This window comes from Pseudophryne corroboree, chromosome 5, assembly GCF_028390025.1.
Source record: "Pseudophryne corroboree isolate aPseCor3 chromosome 5, aPseCor3.hap2, whole genome shotgun sequence".
NCBI lineage: Eukaryota > Metazoa > Chordata > Amphibia > Anura > Myobatrachidae > Pseudophryne > Pseudophryne corroboree.
Window position 1 is genome coordinate 816,414,008 of NC_086448.1, and position 16,709 is coordinate 816,430,716.

The window sequence follows — 16,709 nt, forward strand, 5'->3', positions numbered from 1 at the left end:
TGCTACGCAGTCTCTGAGAGGTGCACTCCTTGTAGTGTGTGGTTGCAGAGATTAGGAATTACAGATCTGCTAATGTACATTATATCAGCTGCTGCTGTAAATGAGAAAATACAGTGTTGAACACAACACACAACTACAGTTGCCCTGGGGGAAATTATGCTACTGTATATTGTACTTTTGTTTTGAATGTTACATTGTTCAGTTGCTATTGTAATTTGTGTGTTCTGTGCACTTTTCCACGTCATGTTGTAGCTGCTACAATGTGACAGAACAGGCTGGTACTCTAGATACTGAATACTTAGAAGTAATAAAAGCGTATTTCCAAAAAAACTCCAAAATACGTCTCCAGGTTATCCGGCTAATATTCTACAACCAGTTAGGACAATGGGGGAAAAAATATTCTGTAGTGTGACTGTATTACATTGCTGTTCACTTGTGTAGAAGTACAGCTCAACAACCAAATAACACGGGGGAATTAAAAGTATTTGACAGCTTGAGCTCTAAGGGGCATTTGTGCAGCCAGACCATGTTTTACATGCAGAACTTCTGTGAAACACAGTATATATCATATATTCACACATCCTTCAACCGTGTGTCTAAGTAGCTAAGAAGTCGCAATCTGTGTTTATTGAGGTAAGAGATCACAGGAACATATCATCAACAACATATGGAAGGTGTAGAAAGGTTTAAGAAAGAGAAAATAGCATACTGTACGCTGTGGAAACACAAAGAAGTACTGGGGAATCCCAACTGCCCCAAAAACACACACTGCAAGTCACTGTGGCCCATGGGTGGGACAGTCCTAAAAAAACGGGACTGTCCCCGTGAAAATCGGGACAGCTTGGAGGTATTAATTATGGTTGCGCTAAAAGAGTTAAACGGTCTGAAGATGAGGATGGGGAATTGTCTCCAGAGGGAATCTTATCATGCAGATTTAGCCATGCTCATCTTACTGCGATGCGACCAGGCTTGGACTGGCCCACAAAGCTACGGGGGAAACCACCGGTAGGCCCCACTGCCTGGGGGCCCCTCCTCTAGGGATCAGGTTCTAGACTGTGCATTTGAATTATATATTATACATATGTTACCTTATACTGCACAGAGTTATGATGTAGTCACTACAGTACATTGCTGTCATTAATATTGCACATTATCATGCATGCACTAGCATTAATTACTATATAATTTATCAAGGAGTCCAGACCAGGTACTCTATAATGGTTAGCCAAACCTCTGCAGTGGCTGGCCACACCCCCTTTGGAGGCTGGCCACACCTCTAATCATGGGCCCCTACCACTGCATACCCCCGGTGGGCCCTTCATGCTCCAGTCCGACACTGGATGTGACATGTTGTATCACGGTACGCTCCACGGCGTGCCAAGCTGTGACTATTCACAGCTGGCAATTACTTCATTCATTCCTAAAGGAATGGGGCATCTGCCGGTCACTTCTAATGACGCACGAAGCGGGCGTCCCAGCCCTTGCACAGTCAGACGCACAGCTGTACCCCAGGGAAAGAGATGATATGATCTTTAGCATCAAGTCGCACACCCGACTACACCATGAGACGCTAAAGGGGTTGCAGCAGCACGCAACTCTGAATCACCCCCAAGTCTTTCTGAATAATCACATAAAAGATTGCGAATAGGTGGAATAATGTTACTTGTTTCACACACACATAATAATTGGTTTATAAGTTTGCATTTAAATGATGTTACAACAGCCGCCTGTAGGAAATCCTTTACTGTATTCCTAATAGGTTACAGCTAACACATCCAGTTATTACCCAAATTGTAATGGTATGAGAGGGAAGGGTGGGGTATGGTGATATATCAGTGAGCTCACTGTGTCTGTATAATGCTCTCGGCACATACAGTATAAGTGTATGTCGCTTTGTACATGGTATATGTCTATATGTGCATTTATGTGACTGATGGCGGTGTGTCTCTCTCCTGCAGCCCGGGGCGGCCGGTGCGGTGCACTGACTGCCGGTACTATGAATCTGGCTGTGCTACTCCCGCTTTTGGCCACCATACACCTGACATGTAAGTTATTCTAATTAGCATTTACTCCGATCACATTAAAGTGATGATAGTGTATAGATGGTTCTGCTTTTATAATATGTTAGTGTTGTTAATAAATGTATAAGTGCCTGTGAATTATGGGCCTAATTCAGTAAGGATTTTGCAATCCTTTTGATAGCATGCTGGGGGACCGCCTCCCCCCCCCCCCCCTTGATAAAGCAGAAATTGCGATCGCATCGCAATTTCTGCTTCATCGTAGAAATTAGTGATGCCTCCTGCATGTGGCAGGAGGTCCGCCACCATGTTCCCCATAGCGGCGGCTGCATGTGACGTCAAGCAGCCGCTGTGATCACGCCACCACCATGCCCCGGTTTGCGCTACGCCGCCCGCCGTTCGCACTGCACCACCCCCGCAATGCTCTGTCTCCGCCCTGGAAACAGAGCGCTGCTGCTCCACGACCGCCTCTGCCTGATTGACAGGCAGAGGTGATCGCATTTTCTGCGCCCCCCCCAGCAGGAAGTGCGGGCGCATGCACAGGATGGGCACATGCGCAGTACGTGCGTTGCGCATGCGCCCACGGGGTGATTGTAATATTTACATTTGGATCGCGATTTGCGATCCAACCTGAATTAGCCCCTATATCTGTATAAACAGTGAGTTCTGATGTCATCAGTTCATTAGAAATCTTGGGTGTTACAGGTCGGGTTTCTACTTATTAAAGTGCTTATTTCTTTCTTTTTTTGGGGGGGGGGGGGGTAAATTTGGTAATTATTATTGCTGATTTTGGGGGGTTTTACATAAAAAGAAAATCAGTATGTTTAGGATTAATAATATAAATATTCTTCAAATAAGAAATATTTCAATGGGAGGATATCAGAGGACAGGGTGGTAGGAGATAGTGTAAGGAGATGCAGTCAGGATCCTGGCAGTCAAAATTCCGGAGCCAGAATCCCAACACGCGGCTAGAAGACCAGCGCTGGAATTCCGACATCAGCGAAATGACGAAATCAGACAGCCATCATCCCAATCGTAAGTATGAGGGGACTGTTACTATTAGGCTGCGGGAGGGAGGGGGGGCTGTGTTGGCACCGCCGGGGAGGGTTAGGGTTAGGTTGTTGGGAAGGGAGGGTGAGGGTTAGGATGCAGGGAGGGGTGGTTAGGTCTAGGCACCACCAGTGAGGATTAGGGTTAGTCTACGGGAAGGGAGGGTTAGGAGGGTAGAAGGGGAGGGTTTGTATACTTACCGGACCCCTGATTCAAACCGTTAGGGTGCCGCTGTCTCTCTTCTGACCACCAGTCACCCTTATCACACCTGTAAGGGAATAGATAGGGTCCAGTGAGTGAACGTCAGGGATGGCAAGGGAGAGAGTTTTAGTGGGAGGAGGTCAGAGGACAGGGTTTCTTGGGAGAGAGTCAGCAGGTAGGAAGAGATTTCCAGTGTGAGGATGTCGGAGGAGAGGGTGTCAGGGGAGAGAGTCAGGGGATAGAGAGACTTCCGGGGAGAAGAGAGAGTCAGGGGATAATGAGAGAGTTCCAGTGGGAGGATGTCATAGGACAGTGGCAGGGGAGAGGGTCAGGGGATAGGCAGACAGTTCCGGTGAGAGGATGTCAGGCACAGCGTGGCAGGGGAGAGGGTCAGGGGATAGGCAGACAGTTCCGGTGAGAGGATGTCAGGCACAGGGTGGCAGGGGAGAGGGTCAGGGATAGAGAGAGATCTAGTCTCTTCATTTAATCCCAGACAGACTCGATGATGTTGAGATCAGGGCACTGTGGGGGCCATGTCATCACTTCCAAGACTTCTTGTTCTTCTCTACACTGAAGATAGTTCTGGTATTGCATGATGGATAAGTAGCTGCCTATATTTCTCAGCATTGAAGTACAAAGAAACATGCAACAGTGAGGACCGTAGACGCAGTGGTCAACTAAGGAATCTTAATGCATCAGATGAAAGACACATCATGCTTACTTCCCTTTGAAAGCAGAAGATGTCCAGCAGTGCTCAGAACTGGCAGAAACCAGTGGGACCCAGGTACACCCATCTACTGTTTGGAGACATCTGGCCAGAAGTGGTCTTCATGGAAGAATTGCATCCAAAAAGCCATACCTTCAACGTGGAAACAAGGCCAAACAACTCAACTATGCATGACAACATAGGAACTGGGGTGTAGAAAAAGGCATCAAGTGCTCTGGACTGATGAGTCAAAATTGTAAATATCTGGCTGTAGCAGTAGGCAGTTTGTTCGCCGAAGGGCTGGAGAGCGGTACAATAATGAGTGTCTGCAGGCAATAGTGAAGCATAGTGGAGGTTCCTTACAATTTGGGGCTGCATTTCAGCAAATGGAGTTGGGGATCTGGTCAGCATTAATGGTGTCCTCAATGCTGAGAAATATATGTGAAATCGGAACCACTTATCATTCGAAAACAAAGCTATAAATCAAAAAATTTGAAATTGAGTACGTCGAAGATGATATGAATAAAACAAAAAACACGAGAATTATTGAGAGAAAAGACATCTTCGCTGCTAATTGAAAATCCCCCATAAAGTGAAAAATCTAAGAGAAATACTAGAGTATAAGATGCACATATATACATATACTGTATCTGCACAACACTTCGGGTGGCAGCTCATCCTTCAATAGTCCAATTTGTTTATTGGTGATAAATAAGATGAGATAATGAAGATAGACAGAAGAAACAGAATATAATATAAAGGTCGATGCGTACCGAAACAATGTAAGAACTTATCTGTATAGTAGACATTCACCTTCCTGGTAATAGATATCAATAGATACTTTTCTACTTCCTCTGTAAGAAATAAAACATTAGAAGGCTTACAGTGTATGGATAATTATAGATGGTGTAAATACGGCACTGATTGCTTAGAATGAAAAGTAATTTCAACATAGGAATAATTTCCAAGGAGCAAGTCCAAAGTAAGTGTCCCAGTGGCAATTAGGTTAGGGGTGAAGGAGCAATCTTTCCCTACACGTTTTGTCCATTTAAGGACTTCCTCAAGATATGCCCTTGAGGAAGATCTTAAAAAGTATGAAACGCGTAGTAATTCTGGATTCAAAATTTTAGCACATACAGTATTTATTTTCTATTAGTTGTGAATATGATATGATCATTTCTTGGTGTATAGTGGCCTTCAGCTCACTAAGGGTTCTTGGTGTATGTCTGTAGACCTCAGTTCTCAGATAGCACCGTTGGCTGTGTAGAAGGCTTTCCTGAAGCTGATGAGGATGGGTTTCTGACCAGTAATAAAACTTCTGCTTGATAACGTAGCCAGACACATGACTGTGAGCTTCATCCAGAAGTTGCAGCAATAACGCCGCAAATGTCCCACCGAGTAACTTCGGCCGCCATCTAGAAGATATCATACTCAAAGCCAATTGAAAATAAACTGTGTTCCCTGCACTTTTACATTATGTACTAACATATTGAATAGCATTTACCATGCTGTTTTTGTTAACCTTCAAAAGGGAGGTTTTTGTGCCTCACCCTGTATATGAAGTCCATAACCCCATTTCATTTCCTAAATTCATTTGTCTTGTGGGAACGTTGTTGTAGATTATAAAACAAGAATGTCATGTTTGTTCTGCTCCTGCATGTTAGTAAATCACCCTGGAGAATGAAATGTCCCTGAAACCTTTTTCTGGACCAGTATGCAGGGAATTTTGCTTGCGTCTTTGCTGAGGTGCGATAATTACAGACTTACCTTTCAAGGAATGTAGTAACCTTGGATATCACACTTGTACAATTACTTCCCCGCACTCCCATATACAATCTTGAACATGGGTCAGTAGACAAAGTTTAGATGTTGGTGTCTTCAGACCATATAGAAACATTTTAAGTAACAAGTATAACAAGTCAGGCCTGTTTTCTCCCAAAAAGACCTTACTTGCTATTGTCTGACTACCAATATTTCCTCTGTTACTACAGATGGACAGCTGATGGTTTCTCAGATTACGCCCACAACTGGCAGTGTGAACGGAGCAACAAGAATTACAATTGAAGGACAAGGTGGGTATTAAGGAAGGAAATATTTAAATCTTTGTGGTTTATGGATTTTTACATGACTTGATTACTAAGTACAGTAACATATATATGGCATATTCCGAGTCGCACTGTAGGGAGTGACGCATGCGCAGTTTGCTAAAAATCACAAGATTTCGGAATTGCATGCAACTCAGAATCAAGGTCTAATAATTACAGTTTAAGACAATTTATTTTTATCTAGAAATGTAGAATAATTTGTGGAGCAAGTAGCTCTTACCTCACATCTGTGATACCTTTATTGTGAATTATAAGAACGTATATAATGCACCGTTGCCAGCTTAGATGGCTAAAGATTTATTATGGAACTATAATAGACTGGAAATTATAAGCTTAGAACTACAGCCTCTGAACAACAGCTGCACCTCTATGACGTCAAGCTGAATAATATCATTATTACATGTGACATTGGACAATAGGAAATTCAGTACTGCAGCTTAAGGAAACTATGCAGTGAATTATCAATTATTGGTGTATAGAAACTCTGCCTGGGAATATGCGTTCAGCGATATCACATCACCCACTGCACTTAGGGACTACACTAAGGTGACAATGGAAGCTTATATGCACAATCTCTCCATTATTATACTAATGTAAAGAGTAAATTACTCAGAATGATTACAGGGTGCTCAGCTGATCAAGGGAAGAAGCTGAAATCCATGTTTTCCATTTCCTCTTGATCTCACACTTATAATTGTCTCGATTTAGGTCAGACTGTCCCAATTTGAAGACCCTAGCCCCACTATCTCAAATAGCATACAGTCCCATTTGCGGTAAAAAAATTTACTTTAAAAATTGGGGTTTTCATGTCAAAAATGACATTCAATATACAATTTTGGTCAAAAGTTTAACTATACAAATATTCTCCACTTGCACTTCGGTGATCAGTAGGGATCAGTGGTACCTACACATCTCTCATGGGAAGGGTGCTGGTTGGACAGTGCACTCTACCATAAATCCAGATCATTTAGTGACGTTTTATTATACCCTTCTCACTCCTCAGGCTTTGCAGATGCCAACCAGTTCAATTACGGAGATGGCAACACCAACTTGGGCAACAGCGTCCAGCTTGTTTCCTCGTCCCTTTCAATCCCGTGTGATGTGGAGAAAGATGCCAGCCATGCCACACTGATCACCTGCTACACAAGGTAATGACAGTCCCGTCCTCCAGAGGTTGTCCCAACTCTCAGGAAGTTAGGAGGAATGTCCATGGGTGAGCACAATAGCATGAGTTTCTGGTCATTCCAAGGTGTTTTTAGAGGAGCAGAGGATGAGGAAGCACTGTGTATCTTCCATTGGGTGTCCTAACATCTGGAAGAGGCACCCACTGTGGGCATACCCACTGTAATGTAGACCCAACCTCGCCCTTTGTCACAACAACATCCAAATTATTACCATTTTAGGACCCCCCCTCTTTTGGTCTTTTACAATTTAAAAATTTTTACCGAACTGCTTGACTCATCTGAGACTGGAGGTAACTCAGACTCAGTCCGCAAGACCCTAAGGAGGACATGTAATAGGCTGCGAGATGCTAGTGGTTCTGTCTGGGTTTTTGGGTTTTTTTGCATTAATTTAAAAGCACAACCAGGTTGGCAAAACCACTTTGTGTTGGTTCAGTAGTTGCGAGGTAAGTTTTAGGTATAAAACACCTAGTAGATGTTGGGTATCAAATTTTGGTCCATACCATTGTTCATCTGTGATTGCGTCTTGCAATATTGCAAAAATAGGTTCCTTTAATGAAGATGTCAGTGGATGTGGAAAGTGCTCAGGGAAGTATTAGAAGAGGGGGTATTATGAGAACCGCACCTCCTAGTGGGCTCTTTTAAATTATTCAGGCAGATTGTTGCACACAAAACACAGTTTATTCTGTAGATGGCAGTACAGTCATGTGGATCTGTCATCAGCAGACAGATGCGATGCTTTGCAGGTACCGCATACAGACGTGACAGAAGCGCAGTTCCTAGTCACTAATCCAGTTGAAAACACAGGTTATATACCCTTTATTATTCCCATGGTGTTGGAGCTAGTGCTGGGTCGATTTGGAGTGGTAGCCAGATTGTGATAGGTGGGTAAATGATAAGACTCATCTCTGTATGTCCTCCCCTCATGGTGGTTGGTGCTGAGTGTCTTCCCCCCATGGCGATTGGTGCTGAGTATCCTGCCCCCATGGTGGCTGGTGCTGAGTGTCTTCCCCCCATGGCATTTGGTGCTGAGTGTCCTCTCCCATGGCGGTTGGTGCTGTGGGGCAGATGTATTAACCTGGAGAAGGCATAAGGAAGTGATAAACCAGTGATAAGTGCAAGGTGATAAACTCACCAGCCAATCAGCTTCAATATGTAAATTAATATTTAGGAGCTGATTGGCTGGGGCGTTTATCACCTTGCACTTATCACTGGTTTATCACTTCCTCATGCTGTCTCTAAGCTTGATACATCTGCCCCTTGAGTGTCCTGACCCCATGTTGGCTGGTGCTGAGTGTCCTCTCCCCATGGCGATTGGTGCTGAGTGTCCTGCCCCCATTTTTCCTGGTGCTGAGTGTCCTCCTTCCATGGCTGTAGGTGACCGTTGTCTCCCTATAGATGTCATTGGTGTGTTAGACAATTGTTAATGCACCTGGTTTTGTAGACCACTGCAAAGATGAGATTTCAGGGGTTATTTTAGTTCTGATAATGAGGTGAGATGGGCACATTTTTAAGGACTTTTCCTGCACATTTTCACTTACATGGACTGATTCTGAGTTGAATGTAACTGGAAATGTGGACAGGTCTCGCAGAATTCAGCATACAGCGCATGTACCAGTAGAGTAACCGGCGCCTGTGCTGGATCAGGTTTACGCACACAGATGCAGATTACTAGTGCGTACATATTGTTGCACTCAGTGATGGAGGACACTCTCCACGAAATGGGAGTTTCTGGGTGGTAGCTGGGTGGTGAACAGCATGAACGCATGACACCGTTTCATCTTGTGGGAGTGTCCCAGGGATTGTTGTGGGCGTGTACGCCCAGGATCTGTGCTCGGTCATAGCATGTGACTTGAAATCAATTACCTGTTTCAGGTGAATCTTTTTTGCACCCAGATTGGGGTGAGAGCAAGTCCAGAAAAGCAGCCGCAACAGATGCCATCTGTTTCACTATCAGGCCCATAGTTTACTGCATACTGACCGTGTATGCCTCCCATCTGGGAGATCCTTGGAGGTGACGTCCAAGTGGGATGTTCACAAGGTAGCCACAATACAGCTGTGCATATGCATTAGGACTCCTGGGTCATAAACCCCAAAGTCCTCTCTTCGCAATGGACAGCTCATATCAGAAGAGCTGTTCCTTGTGTAATTGTTCATGCATATGGCGTTAATAAACTATATGCAACACAAGATACATCCCATCCTTGGAGAGATATATCCTCTGAGTGCACACCATGAAATACGGTGGAAGAAACAACTAGGAGTATGGGGGCAAGGACAGGTTTTGCATGCACATAACAAATGACTTCCAGTAAAGGCAGCCATTTTGTGGCCACAGTCAATATTTATGAGAATAGAGCCAATGAATTAGCTAGGAGCCATTGGTGTTGGGACTATGGGGGTAATTCTGAGTTGATCGCAGTAGCAAGTTTGTTAGCTAATAGGCAAAACCATGTGCACTGCAGGGGGGGCAGATATAACATTGCAGAGAGAGCTAGATTTGGGTGGGTTATTTTGTTTCTGTGCAGGGTAAATACTGGCTGCTTTATTTTTACACTGCAAATTAGATTGCAGATTGAACACACCACACCCAAATCTAAGGGGCCCTATACACTAGCCGATCCGCCGCCGAGCTGCCCGACGGCGGATACGGCCGACGAGCGACCCGGCGGCGGGGGGGGGGGCAGTGACGGGGGGAGTGAAGTTTCTTCACTCCCCCTGTCACGCGGCTGCATTGAAGTGCAGGCAAATATGGACGAGATCGTCCATATTGGCCTGCATGCACAGCCGACGGGAGACCAGCGATGAACGAGAGCGGGGACGCGCATCGTTCATCGCTTAAGTCTCCACACTGAAAGATATGAACGAGTTCTCGTTCATTTATGAACGAGATCGTTCATATCTTTCAAAAAATCGGCCAGTGTGTAGGGCCTATAACTCTCTCTGCAAATGTTATATCTGCCACACCTGCAGTGCACATGGTTTTGTCCAACTGCTTACAAAATTGCTGCTGCGATCAACTCAGAATTAGGCCCTATGTGCTATAGCAGAGTTTCCCAAACGCCTCCATTACAGTCCAGGTTTTAAGGATATCCCTGCTTGAGTCCAGATGGTTAGATTAAATTGACTGAGTTACTAATTAAGTCACCTGTGCCCAGATGTGTTCGGGAAGACACTGTTCAGACCACGGAATGTTTGCCCCGAGTGTATGTACTAGGACACGGATACACTGTAGTTCTAGAAAATAAATATCTGTGTGATGTACTGTGGAGAGAACCTTCATCATGGTAACTTTTTCCCCTATTCCAGGCCTATGCCGGCAGATTATTACATGGTGCGTGTGAGCGTAGACGGTGTGCCTGTTGACACAAAAAACATTTGCAATGGATATTTCCAATCCTGGTGGTGTATGTTCCAGGTACAGTATACAGACGTCAATTGTTTTGTTCCTAAAGCTTGGTGACACATCATCCCATTTACAAATTAAATAGCATTAAACGAATGCTTCTCATCTGTCATGCATTTCCAATGCAGGGTCTATTTACTAAGCCTTGGAGAGAGATAAAGTGGACAGAATAAAGTACCAGCCAATCAGCTCCTACCTGACATTTTAAAAATGTCAGGATCTGGTTGGTTGGTTGGTACTTTATCTCTCTCCACTTTATCTCTCACCAAGGCTTAATAAATAGTCCACTTAGTTTTTTTTTTTTTTACCTTCAAAATAAAAAAAATAAAAAAAAAGCTAAACTGATACAGAGCTGAATACAGAGCCGTAACTAGGGTTGTGCAAACAGTACCAATGCCCAGGGCACAGGGCCTGCCACATGGCAGCTCTATTTAACATGAAGAGTGCCTTTAACTAGGGATGAGCGGTTTGGATTCTATGGAATCCGAATCGCTCTAAACCGTTTTGAACGTATCCCAGTACGAGGCCGAACGTCATCGTCTTGGAGTCAGATTCTCACGAGACTTGGATTCCATAAAAGGCGCTGCGGTGGGACTCAGCGGCATTTCCCGGTAATGCATGCTAGTGTTTGCACACTAGTGTATGCACGCTGCTGTATGCTGCGCGAAGCTCTGCTGATCTTAACTGTCGTGCCCAGAGTCTCACAACACAAGGGGTTGTTTTGTCTGTGTGAAGGCATAGGGGATATACAGTACACTGACTATGGGGCACAGTACTGTTTGCTGCGTTATACTATTTAACTGCGCTGTGTCCAGACTCACAAGGAGCTGTACTCTATAGTCACTGTGTATAGGGTCACGTTGCTGTATGCTGCACTATACTCTGCTGTAAATTGTACTGGTGTATTGGTGAGCTGTGTTCACATGTATCTATAAGCCCCGTGATTCCACACAGTGATCTGCGAACCGCAGTTAAAAAAAATAAAAAAAATAATGTTCTATTGTTTGCACTATTTGTTGCGCTGTACCCTAGTGAGCTTTCTTCATATACATCTAACCCTGTGATTCACGCAGTTAAAATGGATACAATCAGTTTAGACAACACCAACCTGCTGCCATCAGTCATGAGGATGATGATAGTCCAGCATCTGGGGGGTTTCAACAGAGGAGTGGGCCCATGTGCACCTCCGGGTGGGCCCCCTCCTCCTTATGGCGCTGTAGAAGACTCCAGCATTGTGCCAGAGTCTATTGCGCATGCGCAGGTCTCTGGAAACATGGCGCCCACCATGATCCGGAGACCAGTTTGGCTACCGTGCATGCGTAGCGGCCATTTTGGTGGCTATTTCCACCGCATTTGCTGTGCCCACCGCTGGACTCCAGTAAGGTAAGTATTTAAATGGGTGCAGTGTGTGCGGTGTGGGCCCCCCTGGACCCAGGGGCAGAGCCGGCCCTAACCAATATGATGCCCTAGGCAAGATTTTAGCTGGTGCCCCCTAGCACCACCGCTATTTCTGCAGGAGATGCCAGACATGAGTCAGCTGGCAGCTCTGCTAACGTCGGGCTTCTTTTGTTTATGAAAATGCGTCTTATTTGCATTACTATGTGACTAGGACACAGAAGCAGCCCATCACATTGGTTCTCAGCTCCAGTCCTCAAGTCTCCCCAGCGGAAAATATTTTTAGAATTTCTACCTGTGAAAACAGGTGGGATATTGACTGGCACAGCAAAATAGATTAACTCACCTGGGCATGACTAACCACTTGCCTGGTGTGGCTGCATCAGATGCCACCAGGAAAACATGAGTTTGCAATGGTTGCAATGTTTCTGATGATCACCAGTCTGATATCTTGTCCATCGATGTTTTAAAAAAATTTCAATGTTTTTTTTTATTTTTTTTAAAGAAAATCATGTTGGATATGCTTTAAATCGACGTTCTTAACCTAATTCAATAATGAAAAAAAATGTCATTGCCTGAGTGGTTTTTGGAAAAAGAGATTAAACTATTAAAAGGTTAAATCCAGAAAACATGACCTGTTAGAAGCACTTGAGGACTGGATTGAGAACCACTGGCCTGTTGTATATATCACTGTTTTTATTGCAATAATTTTATTTTACATGTTAAACAATATGATTAATAGACTATTTTTTGTATCAATTTACAGACAGATATGTACTACAGCCCCGTGATTAACAGTATAGCGCCGCAAACTGGATCTCCAGGTACTTATAGATCGGGTTTTATTATATTTTATTTTTATTTAGTAAAGAATATGCTTTTACTTTTCGGATGGTCAGTATATCAGTATTGTGACCCCTCGTGTTTCCCGGTCCGTGCGGCGCTTCTTATATTTTATATTATTTATGATTTAGGCCCGGGGATTATGCATTATCACTGAAGCATAAAATGTTATTGCATACAGTGCTATATAATTAGTTTATCCTTTGTTTTTAGAAACACAAACTCTCACCTACCACCCAGTGTTTTTTCTCAGGCACCAGAAAACAACATTAGTGAACAACCTGACTGTGTTGCAGATTTGTGTTACAACTGAAATAGCTACGTGTCACTTAGGGGTCTTTTTACTAAGCCTTGGATGGAGATAAAGTGGACGGAGATAAAGTACCAGCCAATCAGCTCCTAACTGTCATTTTTCAAACTTGGGTACATTTATCAACGAGTGATAAAACTCGTTGTGTATGATAAATGGAGCTCCAGCCAATCAGCTCCCAACTGTCACGTGTTAAGCTCCTGTCATGTGTTTTAGAAATGACAGTTGTGAGCTGATTGTCTGGAGTACCATTTATCATATGCAATGAGTTTTATCACTCGATAAATGGGCCCCAGTTTGAAAAATGACAGGAGTTGATTGGTTGGTACTTTATCTCCATTCACTTTATTTTAATCTGAGGCTTAGTAAATAGATCCCTTTACATCACACCTGAGCGAACCAACTGGACTTACACTCGGGGATTCAGAATTACAGACCACTGATCGTGTGCGGAATCTTGGAGTTGTCCTGGATGGTGGCTTGACACTTAAACATCAGATATCAGCCACAATCAAATCCTCATTCTTTCACCTGAGGAACATAGCCAGAATCAAGCACTTAATTCCCTCAGATGATATGCCAAAAGTCATCCACGCATTTGTATCATCTCGATTAGACTACTGTTATGCCCTCTACCTTGGTCTCCCAGCAAAAGAATTGCACCGCTTACAGCTGGTGCAAAACACAGCTGCCAGGCTATTAACCAACCAGCCCCGTTCTAGCCACATAACACCCATCCTCTACTCCCTTCACTGGCTGCCTGTAATATGGCAAATCATCTTCAATATTGGCTTACTGAGTTTCAAAGCATTACATGACCAGGGCCCAAGGTACCTGAAGCAGCTTCTGACCCCATACTGCCCCACTCCATTACTGCGATCTGTAGATGAAGGACTTTTAGCAGTACCTAGAATCTCCCGTAATTCATCTGGGGGTCGAGCTTTTAGTCATGTGGCTCCGACTCTGTGGAACTCACTTCCCCGCACAGTGCGAGAGGCCCCAACTATAGAATCCTTCAAAAGTAGACTCAAGACTTTCCTGTTTACTCGGCATTTCCATAATGTCCCTTTAGTATCTCCATGCTTCTGTATTTTATGAAAAGCTTTTCTGTACTTCATTATTTTCTGTACTATATTATGCTATGTATCTGTTAAGCGCCTTGAGTCCTATTGGAGAAAGAGCGCTATATAAATAAAATTATTATTATTATTAAATATTTACACATTTAAAGCTTTGCACCCTCTCCAGCCAGGCATGGTGGGAGGGAGTACAGGTCATTTGGAAAATGTCATACAGGTTCATACGTGCAAATACAGATGTTTCCTCATACAACCTAGCTTTTCTTTTTGTCCCATTTTCAGTTCCACCCAGCAAGGTCCAACGGCTGGGGTGTCCAATCGTGATCTAACCCATAGACAGGGAAGATAATAATACAGTACATATAGAATTCCCCCAGAGGGAGAATGATAGCACTAACCAGACTGTATGTTATCAATGAAAAAAGTGAATGAATTAATTTATTCAAAAATTGGTACAAAATTGAATAACAGAACATACTACAGTCTACGTCCAAAGAAGAAAATGACATTTCGGCCCCAATGCGGGACCTATATCAACATATCTGCAATGCTGCAACGGATAATTAGTCACCAAGGTAAAGATGCAGTGGCAGGGAAACAGGATCATGCTTCTAGATGTGGATGACATTTATGACCGTGGAGTTTTTTTTTCTTCTGGTTATCCTCCCGTCTATCTTGATTTCTTCTGGATAGTCCCATTTTGAGTCTCAATTGGCTGGACAAGTATTTTACAGGCTGAATAGGTGTGTTGCATTGAAAAGGAAGAGAATAGCCCAGGTGGTGGTCAAACATATCAGAAGTGCTGGGCAGGCCTCCATGACCCGTGGGCAAGTCTGCTTATCTCACAGTGCACACACTGTGCCCCGGTTCATCTGCGTTGGAAGGTTTTTGTTTTTCTGTTCTTGTAACACATCTGGAGATGGTGTTACTAGAACAGGGAGTACCACCTTGATGGTTGAAAAAGAGGTATTCAGTATCAACGGGTTACTTTAACGATAGACTGCTACTTGTGGGCCAGTAATTAGTACAAGGCTAAAATTTGCCAGCAAGTCCCTGGATCATAGTGTCCTAGGTACTTAGGATAAGTCGCAGATTAAGCATAATGATGCGTGGCATGCGTCACTTGTTCCAGAACTCTACCGTTACACCCAGGGTAGTGAGACAGCTTCTACATGCAGTGCCTGCACCACTAGACCGGGTATCCATGCGTGTACTTTTGTTTTTATTAGTGATGCAAATAAGATGCATTTCTTGTGGAAAACGTCTCTGGCTGGACTCTTGGCGCACTAAATGGGCTTATTTGGCACAATTTGAGGCTAGGTGTTTGTGGACACATCAGTAAAGCGGGTGCAATCTGCAATAGACTGGGATCTCTGCTTTTTTTCCACTGGAAGTCGTAGCCCTAAGTCAACAATACGATCATCTTTAGATCTTCATGATGAGCTATCGGCATTCTTCAGTGTTTTAGGGTGGTGGTGCAGAACTTGCCCCTGCCAGGATGTGGGCGCCACTGTTTCCAGAACAAAGCTTAAACAATGTAATATGTAAGCCCCCCCCCCCCCCCCTTACATTATAAAATGTATCGGACTACTAAACTACTACTATCAAACCTTGCTGTGTTTTTTGGGACCCCATTATTTGTTAAGGTAAGCAGTTGAGAGGTCGTCAGTCAATAAGCCGACTCATATGGTCGACGTGCAATAGGTCGACGGGTACAAAAGGTCCACATGTAAAATGTCGACATGTTTAAATTGTCAACATGGCAATAGTCGACACACATATGGTCAACGCATTTCTTTTTATCTTTTTCATTTTTTTCACACTTTCCATCCATGTGGACTACGATTGGGAATAGTAACCTTGCCTGAAGCACGGTAAGCAAAACCTGCCATGTGAGGGGACGTGATACACTAGTTGGGGCTCCATGTGGGTTAACGTTGAAAGTTACCTTTTTTTTGTGTCGACCATTTTCATGTTGACCTGTTTACTGTGTCTACCTTTTACATGTCAACCAAAAGGCCATGTTGGCCATTTGATCCCGTCGATCATTTCCATGTCGACTATATGGGGTTGACCTAATAATGATTCATACCCATTTGTTAATTATATCCTTTTTTGACGCTTACAATTTCTCTGTGTTTACTGACTTACCATCATGTGTACTTACTTATTGCAGGATCGATGATCACAATCGCAGGCAAAATCTTCACTGACGTCTATGGCAGTAACACGGCTTTGAGTTCCAATGGGAAAAATGTCCGCATTCTAAGGCAAGAGATCTTGCACAAAAGTAACTTTCCGTTGTAGCATTTGTATATTAATGATAATGTAGGATCAGTGCAACACCAAGTAAGTCATCAAAGACATACAGAAAATCCCAGTTATTTGAAAATCCGGAGGCTTTTTGAAATTACA

General features: G+C 43.7%; 1 protein-coding gene across 1 annotated transcript in view; it reads left to right on the top strand.

The window, feature by feature from the left end:
• The first annotated feature begins 4,908 nt into the window (after nucleotides 1-4,908).
• PKHD1L1 (PKHD1 like 1) overlaps nucleotides 4,909-16,709 on the top strand; it is a 330,520-nt gene continuing 318,719 nt past the window's right edge. Inside the window, exons 1-6 of the mRNA XM_063925269.1 lie at nucleotides 4,909-4,957; nucleotides 5,967-6,047; nucleotides 7,084-7,228; nucleotides 10,571-10,679; nucleotides 12,829-12,886; nucleotides 16,471-16,564. Coding sequence (XP_063781339.1) covers nucleotides 4,909-4,957; nucleotides 5,967-6,047; nucleotides 7,084-7,228; nucleotides 10,571-10,679; nucleotides 12,829-12,886; nucleotides 16,471-16,564 — 536 coding nt within the window. The remainder of the gene's footprint in view (nucleotides 4,958-5,966; nucleotides 6,048-7,083; nucleotides 7,229-10,570; nucleotides 10,680-12,828; nucleotides 12,887-16,470; nucleotides 16,565-16,709) is intronic.